General features: G+C 39.1%; 1 protein-coding gene across 7 annotated transcripts in view; it reads right to left on the reverse strand.

Moving 5' to 3' along the window:
• The window catches only part of LOC142059163 (transcription factor BTF3 homolog 4), a 186908-nt gene that overhangs the window by 145093 nt on the left and 20432 nt on the right, over positions 1–21383 (reverse strand). For 3 of the 7 annotated variants that reach the window (XM_075097625.1, XM_075097624.1, XM_075097626.1), the window contains exons 4-6: positions 15926–16002; positions 5314–5409; positions 3267–3314 (exon numbers count right to left, since the gene is read on the reverse strand). The exons of 1 other annotated variant lie outside the window; for it this stretch is intronic. In XM_075097625.1, the coding sequence (XP_074953726.1) occupies positions 3267–3314; positions 5314–5409; positions 15926–16002 (221 nt within the window). Of the gene's footprint in view, positions 1–3262; positions 3315–5313; positions 5410–13531; positions 13672–15925; positions 16003–21383 lie in introns of those variants that run through there. 3 more of the 7 variants (XM_075097629.1, XM_075097631.1, XM_075097627.1) reach the window with 3 other exon arrangements.

Consider the following 21383-nt stretch of genomic DNA (forward strand, 5'->3'; position numbering starts at 1 on the left):
AAGTCAGACAGACTCAGTCCCTGGAAGACCCTTCTAAAGAGCACCAGCCCTGTTCCTTAGGGCTAAGCAAACACTGATATGGAAGTCTCTGGATTTTCGTGAGCAATGCATTATTCTAGAACACTGATGTAAGCAAGCATAAAATAAAGTTTGTGAACTCTCCCCCCGTAAGATCTTGTACAAACGCACTATAGACTTGACACTGGGGAGAAAAAAAACAGTGGATGATCACCAGCAACAAAACTGGCATGCTTACAAGAGTGGTTGGTTTGTAGAAGTTAGGAGAATGCTTACATCTCATTTCATCAATTGTACAGAATTACGTGGCTATGTATACATGCTGCTCCAATCCTTGTAACTTTATTATCTTTTGTTTAAACTTGCATTGAAGTGAGTAATATAGATAATTTAAAAAGTAAAAATTTCTAAGGAAAATCATAAGCACGTAAGAAGAGGTATGTTGAAAATAAAAAACATTACATATAAAAATAAAATCAAATACTATAACTTAGTACTAAAAGTTATCACAATTTTCTCTCTTCAACATCCCTACTCTTTGAAAACTGATGAAGATAAAATTTTAGTAAGACGGCTTCCCTAGTTTTAGGTAATGAATTGAATACACATATTTTCACATGAATCAATCAATTTCCTGCAGACACACTTGCAGAGGGCAGCCACATGCTACATCTAACCAAACTGCAGAAACTACTCCATCTAATTGCTGCTTGCTGCAGCTCCTTGATACCTGATTTTTTTCTTAAGCCACTGGTGATCCAATAGAAAGCTAATTTTATTTCATTGAACATGATTTTTGCCTCATTCAACAATCATGTGACTACAGATGGATCAGCTCATCCAGCGGCACATAGGGGTGGCCAACTCATGGTCAGAATTGGTAAGGTACAATCTGAATCCATGTGCTCAGCCTTGGATTTACTTCTCAGAAAGCACTTATTGTGAACCAAACAGCTTAAGTAGGCTACACTTCCCTCCAAAATCTTATTTGGTAATGTCAGCTTTGTTCCAGCCTGCCAAATATACACCTCTTCACTGCTCTAACGCTTTTGAATGCTTAGTTTTATTCTCCCTGGTATGTGTGGTCAAGATAGTTTCTCGAAACTGAACAGAAAAGTTTACTTCAAGTTCTCACCAATAAAATTGCTAATGCTGTAAGAAAGCAAGGTCATATATTGTCTTCACCTTGAAATGCCAGTACCCTCAGATCGTGTACCCTCCTTTACTCCCTACATAATTGGATATATACATTGTACTCCACCAGTAGATTCAGCAAAACGGGCAGCACTGCAAGTTATAGTACGTTTGCAAGACGGTATGATCCCACTGTAGAGTGCTAGTTGTACTTCTGCCAGGAGTACTGATATAACAAAGGGAATTAAATGATAATCACAATATTTCTCAGTCTTCAAAATTCATCAAGTCTACATCTGGACTGTATTCTTCCAAGTTCAACAGATTACCATGTCTCAGAAAGAAGATATCCAAGAGATCTTGAAGCATCTTGGAACACCTATACCCTACGCCATTATCTTCAAAAGACCAAATATTCTGTAACTAAAAACCAGCTCAACCAATGCTCTGTACACGTGCAAAAACAATAGCTCATGTTTTAAATGACTGGACATAAACGGTTGCAGAAAATGGCACTCAGCTAGTTGGGAAGCACATAACACTCAACCAAATCTTGTTTCCTTAGAGGAAAAAAAAAATATGGGTTGGATGGAAGTATCCTGCAGGTTACACTCAGCTCAGTCTGACAGCTGAACCATACTTCCATAAGCAAATAGGAAAACTGCTAAATAAAGTATCAAAAAAACTCTTAGCTGCTTTAGTACAGGAAAAGACATGATCAAAAAAGTGCTTTGCCAAGTCTTTTTCATTTTTAATAGAGAATAAATGGAATCTGTAGTAACAGCAACACTCATCAAGATTTAAAACCAGAGGAAGCTGACCTCTTCTAAACAAGCCTCCTGCTTTCTTTATGAAGTCAATCTGTCTGTTCCATAGATACCTTGCAGAGATAAAGAAAGAGATCAGCACACGTGGAAAGTCTCCAGGGATTAGAAGCACTGTCACAGGGAAAAAGAAAGTACTGCCTGATCTGCAAAGTAGCATCTGGAGGGAGGTCAAAACTGAAGGAGAACTCTTCCCAGTAAGACGCACTGAAGGAAAAATACAAAAATCTCTAGGTCTTACTCTTTTCGTCAGTTGTCTACTGACTAAATACACTTACACAGAGAACCCTTGTATTTCAAAGTTATTTCAAAAGCCTGCACATGCAAAAGAACTCCAGAAAGACCATCACTTTTGAAGTCCCTGAGACGCCACATAACACAGCAAACAAGACTGATAACACATGAAAGGTCACAACCGCTATAAAGCAGTAAACTAATCATAGAAAGCATCAGGCTGTTTTCAAAACTGAAACCAAACACCAAGAGAACATCACCTTGTTTTTCACAAGTGCAACTGGGGGGAGAGAGGGAACTAGGATGAAATACACCATCCTAGTGTATTGATGAAATCGCTGCGTTTGCTGAAAACAAAAGCAACTCCTCAGTAATAAACCCTTCATAAGGAATTGTTAAATCCCTCCTCCACACCACACAAATTAATACACAAAGCCAGCATACTACTTAATGCCAGCCTTTCTTAAGCATAGTGATTGAACTCTGACCTACAGATTTGACTTTGAAATGGAATAGGAGGGGATGCAAAAAAGTACACAACCTAAGTGAATTCCAACCTCACTAAAAAAAGTAGTGCTCCACACACAGCAAGTTACATTTTTGGCATCCTCACCTAAGGTGAATGGTGTTGTCAGAGTTTCAACCTGTGGCATGCTTGTCACAGGACTACACAGGATGCAGACTGATTATGTGAAATACATGATTCTTTGGTTTTTTCCTTCAGACTAGCTTTGCTATTCCTACAAACATTAAACACTCATCATTGTTGAAGATCAAAAAAATAGAAAATTTAAGTTAAAAATGCTTTCACTGGTTGGATAACAGAGAAGTAATAATTTCCTACAGACTGAAACCTTTTTTAATGTTACGACACCCAGCATTACTACAAACTGTTTGCAATCTATTCACAACACAAATTATACAAATTGCTTTAAGTGATTTTGACAACCTGATGAATTTGAATTGTACTTTAAATTTCTATAGACTATAGCAAATTGATCAACAAAACCATCTGATTAAACAAAATAAGCAATATTTAAGACAAAATGTACTTGCTTTTCTCTGTTCATCATCTTTGCAGTTCTGGAGTTTTTCATCAAAGAGCTAAAAGAAAGAGATACTTGTGAAAATACTGGAAGTGTTATTTTTTCCATATATCAGCCAGAAACACCGAAATTTCAAACCCAAAAGCATACTTAAGTTGTACGATCTCAGTATTATGACCCAAAGCAGTTTTTGCCTAATATTTCTCTACAGCATTTGTGATCTAACAAATTTGTAACTAATTTTTCACATTATCCCATCCTGCAAGAGGCCAAGTCTCAGATCCCAGCTCAGTCTGGCATGGTTCTACCGTGATTTGAACAAAAAGATGAGGTTAAATCATAAAAGTAACACCCATCAGAACACCTGAAATTGCCTTTCTTTCATTTCAGCAAAGCCCTTTGGGCATATAGAGTACTTACCAAAACAGCCTCAACCCTTATCAACCCTTCCAGGCACCCTATTATTCAGGTATATAATTCAAATCACGTAAGATTTGTAAGCACTACTTTTGCAAAGATATGTAGTGATTTCCCAGCATTAACTTCTATTTATTTCCTTAAAAGTAGAATATGAGATGAAGCTAAGCAAAGCGAAACAAATTCTTGCTGAAAAGCTTGCAGCTGTATTTAACACAAGCTGAGGTGAAAGTTAAAAGTTGCCTCCAAGAGCACTCTAAGGTGCACATACCAATAACCATTGAGTAAAAGTTGTTCAAGAAATAAAAAAAACTAAGGGGAATGCTCAAAAGTTCATCACATCCATCCTTGATCAGAAAAGAGGCTGTAATTTTTAGTAGGTAAGCTACAGTTCTTTGCTCAGCTGCCTGCCTAAAACCTACTCATGTGTTCCCCTCCCCTTGAGGGCTGATTTCTGGTTCGAAAAAAACGACTGTAGTCTTGGTCTCTGTCCATCCTCAAATTCACTCTTCTTTCATTATTAACAAATTCCTATATCCCCTCCCCCCAGCTGGCCTCAAATAACAATTAAAAGGTGTAAAGATTTCAATACCTTCCTTCAGTGAAGCATGCTAGATAGCTCCGGAGCAGGAGACAAAGCAAACTCCTGATCCAGTCTTTGCAGCTTAGCCTTGTATTTTGTTTGCATTTCTTTTGCCTACCTCCATTTTTGGTGGTATGCCCTTCCCCCTCTCTGCCCTCCCCTGCAACTGAATTTTTGCTGAATATCCCACATGCAATACTTGCTCATTGTATCAGGGGAAAAAAAAATCCAAACCAGCAGAACTGAAGCAACCTTAGCAGAAATTTTAACCTGCTGAGCCATGGGAAAAAGGGTCCTAAGCAGCAGCAAAAACTGTTTTTCTCAGTCAGGTGAGTACTGAGAGACATAACCTCATAATTCCTCACCTTTCCACCTACTCTTAAAATACATGTACAGAGTGTAAAAGAACTATTTGTACAAAATTTTTACCAAATGTTTTCACTTAGGGACAAAGAACAGATTATCTATCACTGCTGCAACGGAGCCTGAAACTATCTGCAACTGTAGTTACATATTACTTGACAAAATTTTCTCAAAATAAACTCTAAAATGCTATGAGCAATACAATGATTTCATTATGCTTTAAAATTAAACTTAAGTCATCTCTGCCATTTCCATGAAGGTAGATACAAAAGAATGTTTCAGCCATTGTAAACCATTCTACAAAATCTGTTTAAGTTATTCTAATTTTCTAACTCTATTTTAACAATCCCAAGATCCATTCTAAGAGAAAGTTATTTTCAGTTATTTCAGCCCTTAGCTTATAATTTTTTATTTTTATACTTCTAGTAAAATTCTCCTTATTTCAGTAGAACTTATGTAACATCGTAAACTAGGGGAAAAGAGAAAATAAAATTCTGTCATCATCAGACTTCATATATAAAAAAAGTATGTTTTCTCCAGTCCACAGTCAGCTCAGCCAGACGAGCTCTCTCAGCCTTGCACATTGACCAGAACATGTGCCAAGCATAAATGTCTCTTCCTCTGCTGGGCTTCCTTTTAACCCCACTGAGAAGCAGACTCCCAATGTAGTAAATACACCAGTTAGTTACCATACCTTCAATTGATCTATCAAGATCTGTAAGTAGGCGTCAGCCTCAGTAAGTTTCTTGTCAAAATCATGAACGCTGGGAACAAATCCTGCATCCACACCCTAGATATAAAAAAAATAAAAATCAAATCTATAATTAGTTTCAGAGGGGATAAAAAGGGTAATAAAAATATGATTTTGCCAGCCAACTGACAGACAAAATGTTGCCTTGCCTCTCATCCTGCCATGTGCAAACACAGGCACACAGCTGAACACATTTGTCTTCTGTTTGCAGCTAAATCTGTAACAGTAAATTGCTACACATTTTCAGTGGGGGAATAATCATCACACACCAGAGTGTTTCATTACTTACGATTGAACAAATCCCCTTACATTACACTAATTAAGTTTCTTTTGAAAATGTAAAGGAGAATTCAAGTTTTTTCTGAAGACTGCCTTGCGATTCTGTATTCCTACATTTCAGTTAAGGAAGAAAAAAAACATACCAAATTGGATGGCTGCACTTTTCATGCTTCAGACATTATTGCTCAACTCACAGCTTCTTAGCTAAGAACTGAACTAACAAGTGCTAAATCTCTTCTTAAATATGGACCCACCTTTGAGCTGAAAAATTCAAAAGTACTATTCCTGGTTGCCCTAGTTCCTTTAAAGCTATAGCGATTTGCATCCTTGTCACTATGTCCCATATCTTCCATTTTGTTGCACATATGCCAACAAGAACAAAGTATCGGTGCCATGAGAATGACTACTTTTATATTTTCTTGCTTACAAATTTGCTTCCCTTAATAAGCACACTTCTGCGTATAACATAATCCCTACCTTTAAATTGATAAACCATGTATGTCAATACCTGGACAAACTCCCACCAGGTTACCACGTCTTTAATTACAGGACAGAAGATTCTTGAAATTGATTACTTCTGACTTCATGCACATATGCTATGTAAACATATTTAAGGATTATTTATATAATTCCTAATGCAAATGGAACTGCAAAACAAATACTGAAGCACTCACAGCTTAAAAAAATTGTACAATGCAAGTTAAATAAATAGGAGGAATAAACCCATGAAGGGTAAAGAGGCATACATCAGTTGTAACAGAAACAGAGTCCTGAAAACATCACAGCAGCAACAAGGCTTTCCTAGTAGCCTAAATACTTCCACCCCTATTAACATTGATCTGAAATATGACATCTTCACTTCTAACTCTTATGAAACCATCAAGTGTGCTGTTTTGACTACTGAGAATCTCAAGTCTGAATGTATAAAGATCAGCCAGTGGGGAAAAAACATTTCATGTAGGAAAAGATGGGCAATTTATATTTGTAAAATTCCATATTAGCATAACGTTTCCTTTGACATTGTTTGCTCTGTCAATACAGATAGTTTATTGTATTTTTATATAATTGGCCATCATATTAAGAGCTTTACTGATGGCTTGAGAGGCATGAACACTTATGTGCAACAGAGGAATGACTTGCTCTTACATCTGTCAAGCTGTGGGCACAGTATCATGCACACCCTAAAATGTAAAGCCACCTAGTAACTGTAGAATATATTTTTCTTTATTCATTTGCCAAATTTTAAACTATGCTGTAGACTAATACCCAGATCTTGACAACAATTCTACACGAGTAAACCTATCCATACAGATTAGTTTGTAAACCAGCAAAAAAAAAACCCAAACCAAACCACTTCACCTTGTATTAGACAGTCCGCACTGGACACATTTAGAAATAGTTTTCAAACAAGGAGGAGGGAGGAGAAGAGAAGAAATTAAGCAACCATTTTGATTATGCCAAGAAATGATGACAAAAACCACCCAGCGTTAACAAGTTACCAAAAAGAAACTAATAGGCAGAAGGAAGAGTCCTCTCAACCAAGAAACTTTTGACACTCCCTTAAACTAGTCAAGTTTAAAATTACACCAAAACTAGATCTGAAACTGTATGAAATTAGTATTCAATTTTCTTGTTGAAAACAGAATTGTCTGAACAGCTAGAAGCCAACACCAAAATCTCAGCAAATGGTCTTGCATACTCAGTTAAAAAAGTCTGGAGGTCAGGTTTCATATACTAAAACTGCATGAACCATACAGAAAATTTCTGCTGAAGATACTATACACAGAAGTATAGCTTCTGGTGTTAAGTTATCTATATGCTGCATCAAAATGCTGACTCTTTTTTCAGTCATCAGTCTATGACTACTAATATGTAACAACCTAGTATTTTTAGTGGTGGCTTAAAGATAAAATGCCATTCTTAAATTTCAGCCTCTTAGCACTAAGGAAAAAAGCTAATTAAAACATTTAGTGTTACAACAGAGAGGACATCTACATCAAACACAGATAGAAAAATGTGACCTAAGAAGTTCTATCAGAAAGTTAAAACTACAATCAATGTAAAGAGAAAGCCATAAAACCATGTATCATGTCAAGGTGACATAGCACAGAGATGAAACACGAAAATAGTTTTGAAAAGCAGCACAGGTACTTAAAGCTGTAGCACTTCACTAGTTTGCTCTTGGTTTGTATAAAGACAGTTCAGATGAAATTTTATTACCAACTGAGCAAATTTACTAGTCTGTGTTATATGAGATTAGGCTAATAATTTTAACTTCTCACATAGTTTTAAAATTGAAAGCCAAAAGATAATTGGAAGGTTAAAAATATCAGGATTAGCCATAGCACAGAAAAAATCCACTGAAATCCACTGAAACCCAACAGTAATTTAGGAAGAGCAGATATACAAAGTGCAGATTTGCATAACATATCCTTATTTCTTCATATTGGGTCACCCAAAGGCACAGTAAAGGAAAAAAGGGGACCCTTTCTCTTTCTTCCCCCTTTTTCCCCCTCCCCTGCCATGTAAGAAATGGGACTTGAACAGAAACGGTGAGCACAGTCAACAGAATGGCATTTAACAGCTTTTTAAACCTGTAAATTAGGAAACTGCACATCTGAATTAGCAATCAAAATTTTATGAGAAACTCATATTATATGCTGCCCATCGGTTCATAAACTGACAAGAGAGTTTGCCTGCAGATATTGTTGAACCTCCACCCTTGGAGGGCAGAGTTCAAAAAAACTGGATTTGACCCTAGACAACCTGATCTAAAGTAGAAGTTCGTCTCACAATGAGAAGGGGCTTGGACCAGGTTACTTGCAGAGGTCTTTTCCACCTGAAGTGATGCCGTGATTCTAACATATGTATCTTCAAAATACAAAAAAGAATCGGAACCAAACTACTTTAGATCTTCAGAAATACACTTGATTCATTCTTACTGTCTGTACCAACCCAAAGCAATGTAATGTTTGGCCACTGAATAACTAGATCTATCCATAAGTACACTTAGTTTCCCTCAGATAACAACTACTCTCTGTCATGTAGGTTTTAAGAAATTAGCAGTTACATTACCAGATGAAATAGCTGCAGAAGCAAGTAACTAATATAACTTCTAGTCTGCCCATCACCTCCCAAAACAATACATTTCGTATCTGACACCACCACCACCACCCCCACAAAGAAACCCCCATAGATAACACTCTAGAGAAAAGAGAAAAAGGTACCATATCATTCTTTCCCTCATCCCTCCCTCCCTCGTACAACTCCTGGGATATCCTCTTCAGGATGTATCAGAAGCTTCAAGACTAGACTTCATAGGGCACATGCCAATCCTAACGTTTGTGGGTAGAAAGGAGAACACGGGGCCCAGCAGCACGCTGACCTGCCCAGTGAGCGGTGTCCCAGTGTGATCTGCATGATACCCAGTAACCTGGAGTGAACAGACAGGAAGGTTACCCTAGGAAAGGGTTTACATGCTGGTCTGGAGTTGAGTCAAGAACTCTTGTGCTAGGAGTCCTGCAAATTTATTCCCTTCATACATGACACTTTTTTTGGAGGGGGTAAACAGGAGGACAAAGTATAAACTAATTAAAAATATGTATTATGAGCCTTATTTTCATTACAGAACTGCGAGCACTAAGGGAGTTTATATGTTGTTCCCTTGTCCTCCAAATTAGAAGTCATGCATATCGCTAATGCATTTGTATCTAAAACTTGTCTATGCTGAGAAGTAATTCCAGCCTAATTTAAACTAGTTCTTTCAAACTAGGATGGGATTAAATGATTGCATCATCCTTAGAGGAAGCATACCCAAAAAAGTCAAATATATTTCTCAAATAAAAGCATTACAGTGATGAACAGTAATGAAAGCAGGGAAACAAAAAAAAAAAGAGGTAACAGCAACAACTTGACAAGAACTGTCCTTGTAGAATAGCTTTACTGGGGGACAAAAAGAGAAAGCTGTATGGAGCAGACTTTCTTATCTTTTTGAAGATACTTATATTCTTCATCTAATTAGGATTCAAAGTCCAACAGAAAAAATCTTGTGGAAGTTAAAGCAGTGAATAAGAGCGTTTTCCCTCCATCTGCAATACCTTATCAGAAACATATCCCCTGGCTACAGCATGTTCGATTTTGTCAAATAGGACATTGCCTATAAGAACCACTGATAGAAACCTGAAGAAAAACAACAAATTGACTAGTAAGCCACTAAACAATGGCACCTTCTTGCCATTTTATTTGTGGCAAATAAACAACCATATTTTTTTCCTCTACTGGATTTTTAAGCAATATTTAAACTCAGAATGTAAATGTCTCAAAATAAGTTTAAACACAAATGTATGAGTTCTGGAAAGCATAGAAGCCTTCCAAACAGAATATTGCACTCCTGGGAGGAAGAAAAAAAAACCACTATTTCTGGTTTGTAAAACACAAAATACTTAGCAAAGACTGTGCAGCTAGAGATATTATCAGGTCTTCTAGGAAAACAGAGCTCAAAAAACAGAAGTATGTAAGTACCGATGTAAAATTCTGTCTTCAAAGCATAGGTTACAATTCTGAAACCTCACAAATACTAAGTACATCCTAGAGTCCCATTCATTTACCTACATAACTTATTATGGATGTACATAACGCACACACGCTAACGTGCTTACTCACTATCATAGTTACTTTGTTAGCAAAGTTTGAAAAAGAGCAGCATGCCTGTTAGTTCTATGCCCTTCCACCAGCACTTGAAAAACATCTACATTTGGATATATTCTTAATCTAAAAGAACCTGTTCTTAGTTTTATGCAAACATTCTTGACTCACACTAGAGGCAGCACCGGAAAGCCAGTGAGTAACAATATAATATACTTAAGAGGAACATATAACAAAGCTTTACTCTATCTTTTATTCTTGTTTGAACAGCAACAACACAACAGCAACACAGCAACAACTGTTGTTTAGCGGCAGCAGTTTCACAAACGCTTTACACCAGCGTAAATGGAATGAGAAACAAATCAGTTCCCCTGTTGTTTATTCTCACCCTTACTCTGCACTTTTGAGTCAGAATAAACCTTTCCCTTGCCACATAATGAACTCAATGCGGAAACTAATCCGGGTTAAAACTTCGCTTGGAAAGGGAGGGCAGCGTGAAAAGTAGTTTTAATTTGGGCCAGTTCTGAATCGAGTTCCAAATTCAGCTATTCTTGCTTGCCGCACTGCCTCTCCTTCTGCTAGGAGAAGTGATACAGGACTACTTCCAGCAGCAGTACCAACTCTTTAAGTATTGGTGAAGCCATGGTGTAACTCTTACCACTGTATCACTGTGTCACTCTTCACAGCAACCACCCCAGATCCACTCCTTAGAATATAGTTTCCTTACCCTATTTGCTACATATGAAGTAAACATCTTGTTTAAATTATGGAGGTATCAAGCTACAAAACAATTTCTATTTTAATTCCTTTTCCTTTTATGGTGGTAAGAATCAGCCCCCCTTTGTACTGACAGTAATTTCAGCTCCTTTGTCTCTACTCTGAGTCCACTTAGAGGCTGAAGTAGTTTAGGGCATTACCTGAAGGGTTTTGTAGGTTTGGGTAGGAAATCCTCTGTAGCCTGCAAGTATTTAAAGACTCTCTAATGTGGATTATCACTGTCACACCTACTCAGAAATAATGAAAGATCTTATCTGTTGAATATTCAAGTTTCAGCCTTGTATTTTTATTTATTTTTTAAATCAAGTTGGTAGTTGTCTTTTATTCAATTCTCAACAGTCTCAAGTTACCACTTTAAGACACTTACCAATATGCTCTAGCACACTAGAAGAGCAGAGGGGAAAACTACATTTCAAAACATGGGATTTAAGGCAAGAATGAGTGTGTAAGCTTCAGCTAACAGGAGGAAGGATGAGAGGAAAATAAAATTTAAAAAAAAGCCAAGCTCATCCCTCCAGCTCAGGGTGAGCATGACTCTACAGACAGGATCCTAACACTACCACAATACATGCACACATTCAGCCATTTAGAATTTTAAAATTGATTGTTTTTTACTGAATTCCTTTAGGCATGAGAAGAGTATAGTTATTGGTGGGTTTTAGGTAGATTCATATTTTAACAGTGGTCTTACACTTTTCAGACGAAAGAAAGTTCCTGTGTTGCTGTGATCCTAAAAGACATGAGTTATCCTCAAGGGATTTTCACACAGGAGAAGTCCAGAGCCAAAAAGTACCTGTAGCACTAGGGTCGGTGCCACTTGAGAGACAGATGAGGAAAGCAGGACATTTATGCTAAACAAGAAGACTAGAAGCACTTCCCGTCCAAATGGGTCTGCTGGTTGACCTAAGATGCTGGTGAGGAACAAATGAAAATTTGAGATAACTTACCACCGTCCTACCCCTGCCCAGACAAACAAGAAACCCAAGCCACAATACACATTCACCCTACGCACACCCTTCCCCTTATCTCTTGTGGGTATGAAGCAACTGATGTGCTGCCACTGCAAAGCCACTGACCTGGCAATGCCACAACAGCAGCACCTTGGGAGGGGTGAGGGTAAAAACACTGGTGGATTCAGAATGGTGGTTCCAATATTATCACACCATCTACTGTTCAAGAATTTTCACTAGACAAAACTAATACTAGAAGAATTATGCATTTTTAGTAACGCCCTTAACACAGCAAGCAGAAAAACAGACTTCAGTTTCAAAATTCAGAGAAATTATACTAGAGGCATATCTGAAATGTTTCCTCCCTATTCTTATTTCATTTGAATACAACATTACTGATTGTCAGCCCTCTGGACAGCTACAATCCCTTTATTCATCCTATATATTTAGGACTCAGTTCTTCCTCAGTTCCTTGACTGTAGCGCATTCTTGCAAGTTTAGGTGGGGGGGGTGGGGGGGGTGGAGGGGAAGGGGCGGGGAGGTGTGTTTATTTTTTAAGTGTTTCAAAAACACTTCCATTTTAAAGACTGAATGACAATTCAGTAGAACTTTTAGGCAAAAATAAGATTAGCAAGACTAATCAGACTAAAGAACACCCAGATACCACTTCACCTCTCCACCTCGCATTAATTCCTTATCCTTTCTGATGTGGTTCACACAACACACAAACTACCTAGGTTTCACGTCTAACAGATGCGTGTTCGACACTACGAAGAAACATTAATCAAAGCCTGACTTCCCAAATCTGAACACTCCAGTAACAGAACAGGAAGACTGAAAGCAGCATGCAGATCTGAAAAAAGACTCAGAAAAGATACATCGCTTGGGCAAAAACAGATGCATAAAGGTTTTATATGACAGATAACCATGTTTCTCTTTGCGACAGAAACTAAGAACCTAAGAAAATACCCTTACAGAAAGCAATCTCTGCCACAGCACTCAAACCCCCATCCATACCCGCCGAGCCAATAATCCTCCCAAAGAACTCGTTTGACTCTATTGTCATAACAAAACGAAAAGGAAAAGGACATCAAGTGTGTGAAGTGACGTTTTTAAGTGTTAACTGAAGCCCAGGCGTGTTTGTGTACAACGGGCTCTTGCAACCGGATGAAAGCACTCCCCGGACATGCGGGGCGCGCGAACCCGGCGGCACTCGGTGAGGAGCCGCGGCCGCTCCCGGAGGCTCCGCGAGGCCCCCGGCAGGACGCCCGTGCCCGCCTTCCCTACGGAGCCCCGCTCCCGGCGCTGCCTGCCGCCGACCTCTGCCGCCTGCGCCCCGCGGCCGCCCGGGCGGGGCAGAGCAGCGGCCGGAGCCGCTCGGCCGCCGGCGGGAGGAAGCAGCGCTCGGCTTCCAGTCAGGGAGACGCCGCGGGGCAGCGACGGGCCCCGCCGGGGGCAGCCGGCTGCCTTAACACCTGGCTTTCCCCCACCCGCCCCTTCCCTGTACTCACACCGGCCATTCCTCCGGGCGGTGCGGCGTGGCGAGGCGTGCAGAGCGGGCTGGCCGCCCGCCCACCCGCCGGGCCCCGGCAGCGCCGCCTCCGGCGGGGGGAGCGGCGGTGGCGGCGGGGAGAGAGGGGTGCCCCGCCGCCACAGCCCCGCCGCGCGCATCACGAGTAAGGCCGCCGCCGATTGGCGGGCGGGCGGGGCGCGCCCCTGCCGCCGGAGGATGGCGGTCAGCGGGAGGGGGGACAGCCCAGGAGCGGCGGCACCGCCGTGAACGGAGGGAGGCGCGCACGCTCGGAGAGGCCGGCAGGACCCGGCCCGCCGTCAGAGCTGAGGGGTTTCTGCCCGGAGAGGCGGCCGGCGCTCAGCCCCGCGGGCAGCCCCCTCCCTCCAGCCCAGGCTCGGCAGAGCTCGTCCATCCCGCCGGCGGGCCCCGGCAGGCCCCCCTGGCGAGGCACAGCGCCCGCCGGCGAGCAGTAACTGAGACCGCCCTTCCCAGCTCCTGAGGGAAAGGTATGGGCTTGTTCCATCGCTAAAGCAGCGTCTGCTCGGCCGTTCGTGTCAATGAAGACGACGAGCTTTGACAGTTCCTGAGTTGGGGTGTAAGTGAACGGTGTTAGAGCTAGGCTAAAAGTAAGGGTCTCGGATGCAAAAAGCTTATGTGACTGGCGCATTGAAGAAGGTTCTTGACAATTAATGATGAGCACACAACAGTGGATTACAAGGTATTACGCTCGATGCTGAACTTATTTAAGAGGGCTGAGGATATGTTTCTTAGTAATCAGTTATAGATTTTTAATTATTCCCTCAAACTTTACTACATAAATTACTAACTTAGGGTTTTTTATGTAATTATGCCTTACTTATTTGAAACACTCCTGGAACATCAACAGGTTATGTAATGGGAAACAGTTCCATTAATAGCTGCAATCACGAAGTCTGTGTCTGCCAATAGAACTACAGTCACAATTTCTAGAAGGCAAGGAAGTGTAAGTGGACGTTTTGATAAATCCACAGTATATTCTGGTGTTTCATTTCTGTACCCTGTATCTCCAAGCCATAAAAAGTCTTCCAGTGGAGAAAACTGCACAGATTACTTTTACTTCATTTCAGTCCCTACATAGGACTGCTTACGTTAACCTATTCAATGTCCGAGGAGAGGATGGGGAAAGAGGCATCCCTTGGAAGGCAGCTCAGCCCTTCCAAATCCGTATGTTGTCCCCTAGATAATCTCTGTCACCTTACACCCACTGCAGAGCAGAGTTTATTCAGTCTGCAGTTAGCTACTGTGTCCAGAGAGAGAGATTACTTCTGAAGCATCCATGACGTGTTACTAGGGATACAAAGCTGATTGTCAAACTTGAATTTTTATCCAGGGATCTGCTATCCACTAGATAATTTGTAGCAGTCTTTGATAAGCCAAAAAGTGTTGAAAACCACTGTTTAAGCAGGAAATTGAAGTAAATTGACTGAGATAGCTCAAGTGCCTCAAGTTGGATGGTATAAATTCCAGCTTGTTCTACCTCTTTGGATTGAACAAATGTAATCTAAATCAGTCTTTGTAAGATGCTTCTTCTGTGATATTAGGGATTTTAATGTATCTTTCTTTACACAGTCTCAATCGTTAAGAGACCTAATGCTCTTGCCATACTCCAAAAGCATACCAAACCTTTACTCAACACAAATAACAAATACCTGTTTTAAGATTTCTACACTGTCATCAGACACTTTGTGGTAAAAATCAAGTATGAGAAAATCACATTCATTAAGAGTTTGGGGTTTTCTTCAAGGTAAAAATAAAGGATTAGCAAACCTTAGAGACATGCCCAAGTCTAGAACATTGCCAGAAACTGATCTCAGATAACTAGTGCTAAGAACCCTCCACAGTCCATCTGTTTTCAGAACCAGAAAACTACTAAAATTACCAATATCCAGCTTACACAGTGGATTCAAACATAGCTATTTACCATTTTTTGTAATCTAGAAAGAGGTTCAATGCTGCCATCTCATTTTAATTTCAGAATTAGGTACAAGCACACAACAGGCTTCCAGATGTCTCATTCTACTTGACCCCAAACAGAATAACTCCCAATTTAACACCCCCCCCCCCCCCCAAAAAAAAAACCCCAAACAAACAAAAAACCACAAATCCAACCTAAATGTGCAACTATCAGTCTGGAACCACCAATTATAAGTAGTGGTAAGACAAGAAAATAGTAATAGAAAGACTCGAACTTAATCTCAGGTACCTATACTGATGTCATACTGTATCTGACTGTATAAGTCATAGAACAGCCAAGTGTTATACAAGATATGTTTGATATTAGCAGTCATGCCATTGTATTTCATTGCTTTGAAAAAAAGAAAGTTAACAAGGTAAAAGTGAAAGTGAAACTTGCCTGAAGCTGGAGGGTATGGCGGAGAATGGTGTCCTCTAACGCATGAATCCACTTCTCTCTCTCATCAGCATCTCGAGCTGAAAAAGTATTCAGAAGCTATTGTTAAATTGTATGCAGGATACTAAAAACCATAAGCAAGCAGATCTGATGCCCTCACTAAATATGGAAATTACACTACACTGTCTTTGTTAAGTCCCCAAGGACATAATTCCACAGTTGTCTTAATATCCTGTTTATTTTTCTCTGGTCACAGCTCCATAACATTATTGTGTTAATCTACTCTACAGTACTGTAGAGATGTTTTAAATAATCATGCATGCAAAAAGCTTTATGCTTTGACAGAAATTTTATTCTACTAATGTCTCTGTACCTGGTGGGTCAAATAAAAAAATATAAACATGAGAATATGATAAATATAAGAGAAGTTCTGCATTATTGCTATTTGTGATTATCTGTCCCTTGTCTCTCTTTAGGGGCATACATGAGAAGAACATTTGCACAGACATCCCTCACTTAATGCATTAAGTCATTTTTAAATTTTCTTAATTACGAGAAGCTGTTCAACCTGTAATAAATTATCCAGTAATTCTACTTCAGTGTGGACATAGTAACTTGGAGTAAGTTAGCCTTTCGGGTATGGATTCATAAGACAGGACAAACACCAACTCTAACAGGTCACCAGTGTGAATAATGAAGCACAAAGAATAAGCTCAGTATAAATATTGTTTAAACTCAAGACAATCCTCCTGTAAAACTGAATAGAACCTGAATCATATGTTAAGGACAACACACACAATAATATTTGCATACTTCTGCAACAGACCACCATACAGTTTTAATTAAGAATCCAAGTCAGGAATGACAAAATATGATGATAATGCTTCTCAGTTGCAGATGGTGATAGTTAAGAAAGCAATTTATTAAATTATGATTAAAGGAGGTAGTGGATGGCTTTCAGGACTGCAGGTACAAGGAAGAAAAGAGGAACTGGAGAAGAACAGATCAAAACAGACTAAAGACTATCATTGCCCTTTTTTGTTGTTTTCTTTTTTTTTCTCCCAATACTGCTTTTCTCCCCCCCTACCCCCAGTACAGACACACCACCTTTTACTTTGCTAGTTTGAGAGAGTTCCTTTCTGTGCTCTAAGACTGTTTAAAAACACCAGGAGCAGAGTCAGTGAACTCCAGGTGAGGAAAGATGAGAAAAATCCAGAGTAATTAAATAGACTGTAAACAAACTGGCTCATACACAGATTTAGAATAGTTATTGACAATTGTTTCTAGTTCCTTATTCAAGTGGAAAGTATTTAAAAGAAACAGGAAGCCTGCTAAAAGCAAGGAAAGCTTAAGTGAGCTAGCACCTATTATGAATCAGAGAACACAGATTGCTATCTGACTTATTTGTTATGGAGTTCAGGGGAAATATCTGTAAGTTCTTACACTGAAATGTACTCTCCAGCCTCAAAATGCTTTGTTTTCAATGTTCCCTTTCTCACCCTTAGTTTCCATTGCTTTTATCCTTTGGAATTCTGCGGCTGAAATCCATCTGCACTCAAAACCACCACAGGTCTTCCAAATATGTTAAATAAACCCTTCGTTAGGAAATTATTTATTACTTTTTCATGCATCCATTCATATAAAGGGTATTTCATTGGCCAGAGGAAGGGATGAGAGAAGGAGAATCAGAAATCCACAGAAGAATATCTCTTTTATGCCCCCCTGCCTTTAGGAGGAGGAGGATGTAGATTTTTCTAGACTCCCCAAAGAAAACCCTATCAATATCAAGATAGACATACTGCATTGTTTACTTCAGCACATACAGGCTAATTATGTCAAATTAACAAAACCATCAGGAAATAATTGACAAAATATGTCTCTGTGATAAATACTCAAGAATGTCTTTTTTTATATAGAAACTTGCTCCAAGTCTAACTGATGATGTGGTCTCACAAAGTAGTGGGCCAAAACTTCCATCACACACAAGGTAAAAGCCTAGTTTGAAACCTAGCTAGTTTTTTAAAAAATACATATTTTCCCAGTTTCTGCAAGTCAATCCCTATTAATCGTTCTTTTCAAATAGTAAAGTGTGATCAATTCCCACAGGTATTCTGGTAATGATACCATTAACCTGCACAAATGAAAACTACACGTAAGGGAAAGTGACTACCCAAAGTGTTCTCATATGCACAAAGGAAGCCTGCAGGAAGAAGTTAAAAGTAATTAAATGTTACTTGGAACAGCAGGTAAATAAGTTTCCTGCAGGAGCTCCAGCAAGTATTAAAAAGCTAGATTTCGCCATCTGTAATACCCTCAAAAGCTCACTGGAAAGAAATTCTAACTTACAGGAGTTCCTCCTACCAGATCTCTATATTTTAACTGAAAAGCTGAAGTAGGTGCTAAGGACAAGTTTATAATGCAATTAAACTAGACAGGATAAAGGGACAGAAGCCCTATGAACTCTGCCCAGATGACTGCATTAAGCCAAATATATTTTGAAATGTGCAAGTTATAATTTTTCTTTTATGTTATGTATACACACATGAACACCCTGGGATTTTTTCACAGCATAGCTTACACTTTAACCCTAATTTCAATTACTGAATTAGTCAACTAAAATCAGGTGTATTTTCCTCTGGCAGCAATTTTAATGCTTACTAGCTTCTTTGGTTCTGCTTACCAAGAATAGGCCCCTTTGACTAGTCCTGACAGACACAATCAAGCTTATGCTTCTTACACCAGTCACCAGTGAATAGTAAACATATAAAGTTACCTGTGTCGTTAACCTATCAGTACTTCAAATGTACCAATACTTCAACTTTTCAAATGTGTGTTCACAGTGGCAGTGGTTAGCATATTTCAATGTGTGTAAGGTTTCTTGGGTTTGTTTTCTGTGTTTTTTTTTAAATTAATCATCTACCACTCCCAAATAATATCTTACTGGGACACCGGGGTACAGTGAGAAGCTAGGAATTAATTCACAGGATACAAAAATCCTGTGTGTAAGTTTTTTGCCCATGATTATTTAAACTGAAAAAAGGAACAATCAAGCTGCAGACCAGTGAATTAATCCTTGTATTGCAACAGACTTCCTATGACCTTCCATACTGCCAGCAAAGAGAGGTCACTGTATTAAATACTCATCTCAATATACAGTAGCCCATTAATAAAGGTTATCACATTAAGACTTGTATATGAAGCACGAACAGAACAGAGAAGGTTTACAGCACCAGGGAGGACCTAGAAACCAACCAATCAGTACAGTTCAAAAACTGAATTTCCCATGCACCATAAATAAACTGAACTATTGAAGCTTCTATTCCTCCGATAGCCCTTTTTACAGCTCATTCTACTGGGGTTCGGCAGAAGAAAAAAAAATTTATTTTTTCCTCATATACTAGACATTGCAAATTTATGACATAACATGAATCAATCCTTAGGTAGAACACACAAATCTCATCAACGCAGCTGCTAAAATGAAGTCTTGGCCATGATAAATCCAGGAGCACTGCCATGAGAGGAAGGCTTATTGCACAGAAACTCACAGCACTGTAACCTTTTAAGCACTCTCTGTTCAGGACATTGGTTTAACTTTCAGACCATCTATCATCAACAGCAGATCCTCCTGGTTCTTCTCCAAACACTCTTTTAAGAAAACCATAGAGAAAACAGCAGGATGCATTTTTAGTAAAGCAAGCTGCATGAAAAGTTATATTAAATCTAATCAAAATGGCTGCTGCAAGATTAGGTGCAAGTAAAAGCTCTCTAATGGTAAAAGCAATTTAGAACTGAACAGCTGCCAAAAGATCACTGATGAAAAAAAAAATCAATGGGAACATTCAAAAAAGAGATTAGCCAACACACTCAGAAACAATTTATGGGAAAAATCTACACACAATGGTCAGAGATCATTATCCATCCATCTGCAGGGAAAGCTAGATATCCAAGCTGTTTTTCATTTAAAAAGGGCAACTTTGGCCACAGAAAAAAAGCTCTATATCTTTTCAGCTAAAAGTTTGTGATGCACACTACCTAATATCCACTCTGCATCAGCAAATGCTGGAGCCTTTGTTCAGCAAATGGGACAAGAATGCCTTGCTCATTAGTCCTGTGTTCCTGTCTCAAGTACCCTGAAATCACTCCAACCTTTTCCATTATTTCATCAGGCTCCATTTTGAAGTTAATTCCACTCCCACCCCCCCAATTCCTATGTGATAGCTAGTCCAGAATTGCCTTCTGCTAACATATTTGGGAACAGGCAATTATTGTCCAGTCCAAGGAATTTCACTAGTATCTGTGCTTATATAAAAATGGAGGAATGGTATCTGGTCGCTCCTGACAAAAAACTTCTAGAAAGAGAAAGGTAGGGGGCAAGAGAGAGGAACCAGTTATATTTTCCTAGGCCAACTCTAGAATAACAGTATTATAAAAGACAAATAAGAAACACTGAGACATCTGGATGAGCTATCTCTGGCATTTAAAAAACAAAGGTTTACTTCAGCTGTTTATAAGTGATTCAAATGTTTTTACACTAATTAGAAAAAGAAATTAAATAGAGGAACTCACTACCCTACATCAGTATACGCTGTGGTTCTTAGTCTGATGGGTTAATGCGATAGTCACCTTGTCAGCTAAAATCCAAATTGTGCCAGGGCATCAACTATCCAGCAAAATATGAATACTGTCTGCAGTTGAGAGAACAGTAACTGTTCTTTTCTCTATTTTAAGTGCCAGAATCATTCACTTAGTTTTTACTGTAATTTACCAGTGAACATTTGCACATGGAACCAGCTAAATCCACATGGAGCTATGTATTCACTGCTGAAAGCAAGAGGTTGGAATCATTAATGGCTGAAACATTGCAGTTTTACCATGATAATGTCACTTAAGCTACTGTTACATTTTCCGAGTAGACCTAGTATTTATGAGCTAGATTACAATTTGTTCCCATACGCTTAACCTTTCACTCCTCTGTGTCTACAGCGCATCCTCCAAAAGGTACCTGTATAATTTATTGTGACATTTCAGGCATGTCTGAGACAGCCACTGGGTACTTACACAATCACAGTCCTATTTATGGCTAGTTCAGAGAAGCACACTTGAAAAGTATGTAATTGCATTACAGTGAGATTTAATTTGATAATATTTTTAAAGACGTGCATTTTTTGTGATGTCTGGTTGAGCTTATTCATAAGATCCATTTAACATCCATTTTTTGCTAAAAAAAATTTCTTAACTCTTTCCTAGAGGAGGTACAAAGAAAGCAATTATTTCACCAAGGAGAACATTATAGTATGAAAAAAGGACTAAAGACAAAAGTCATTGCTTCTACTGAGGAAGTTCTATAATTCAGAAAAAACAATGTTTTACAACTCCTAAAACAGTCCCTTATCTTTGAATTTCCCAAACTGCCAAGTCAGATATCGCAGGGATTTTTAAAAGCTCCATTCTATGAGGGTAA

This window comes from Phalacrocorax aristotelis, chromosome 6, assembly GCF_949628215.1.
Source record: "Phalacrocorax aristotelis chromosome 6, bGulAri2.1, whole genome shotgun sequence".
Taxonomy (NCBI): domain Eukaryota; kingdom Metazoa; phylum Chordata; class Aves; order Suliformes; family Phalacrocoracidae; genus Phalacrocorax; species Phalacrocorax aristotelis.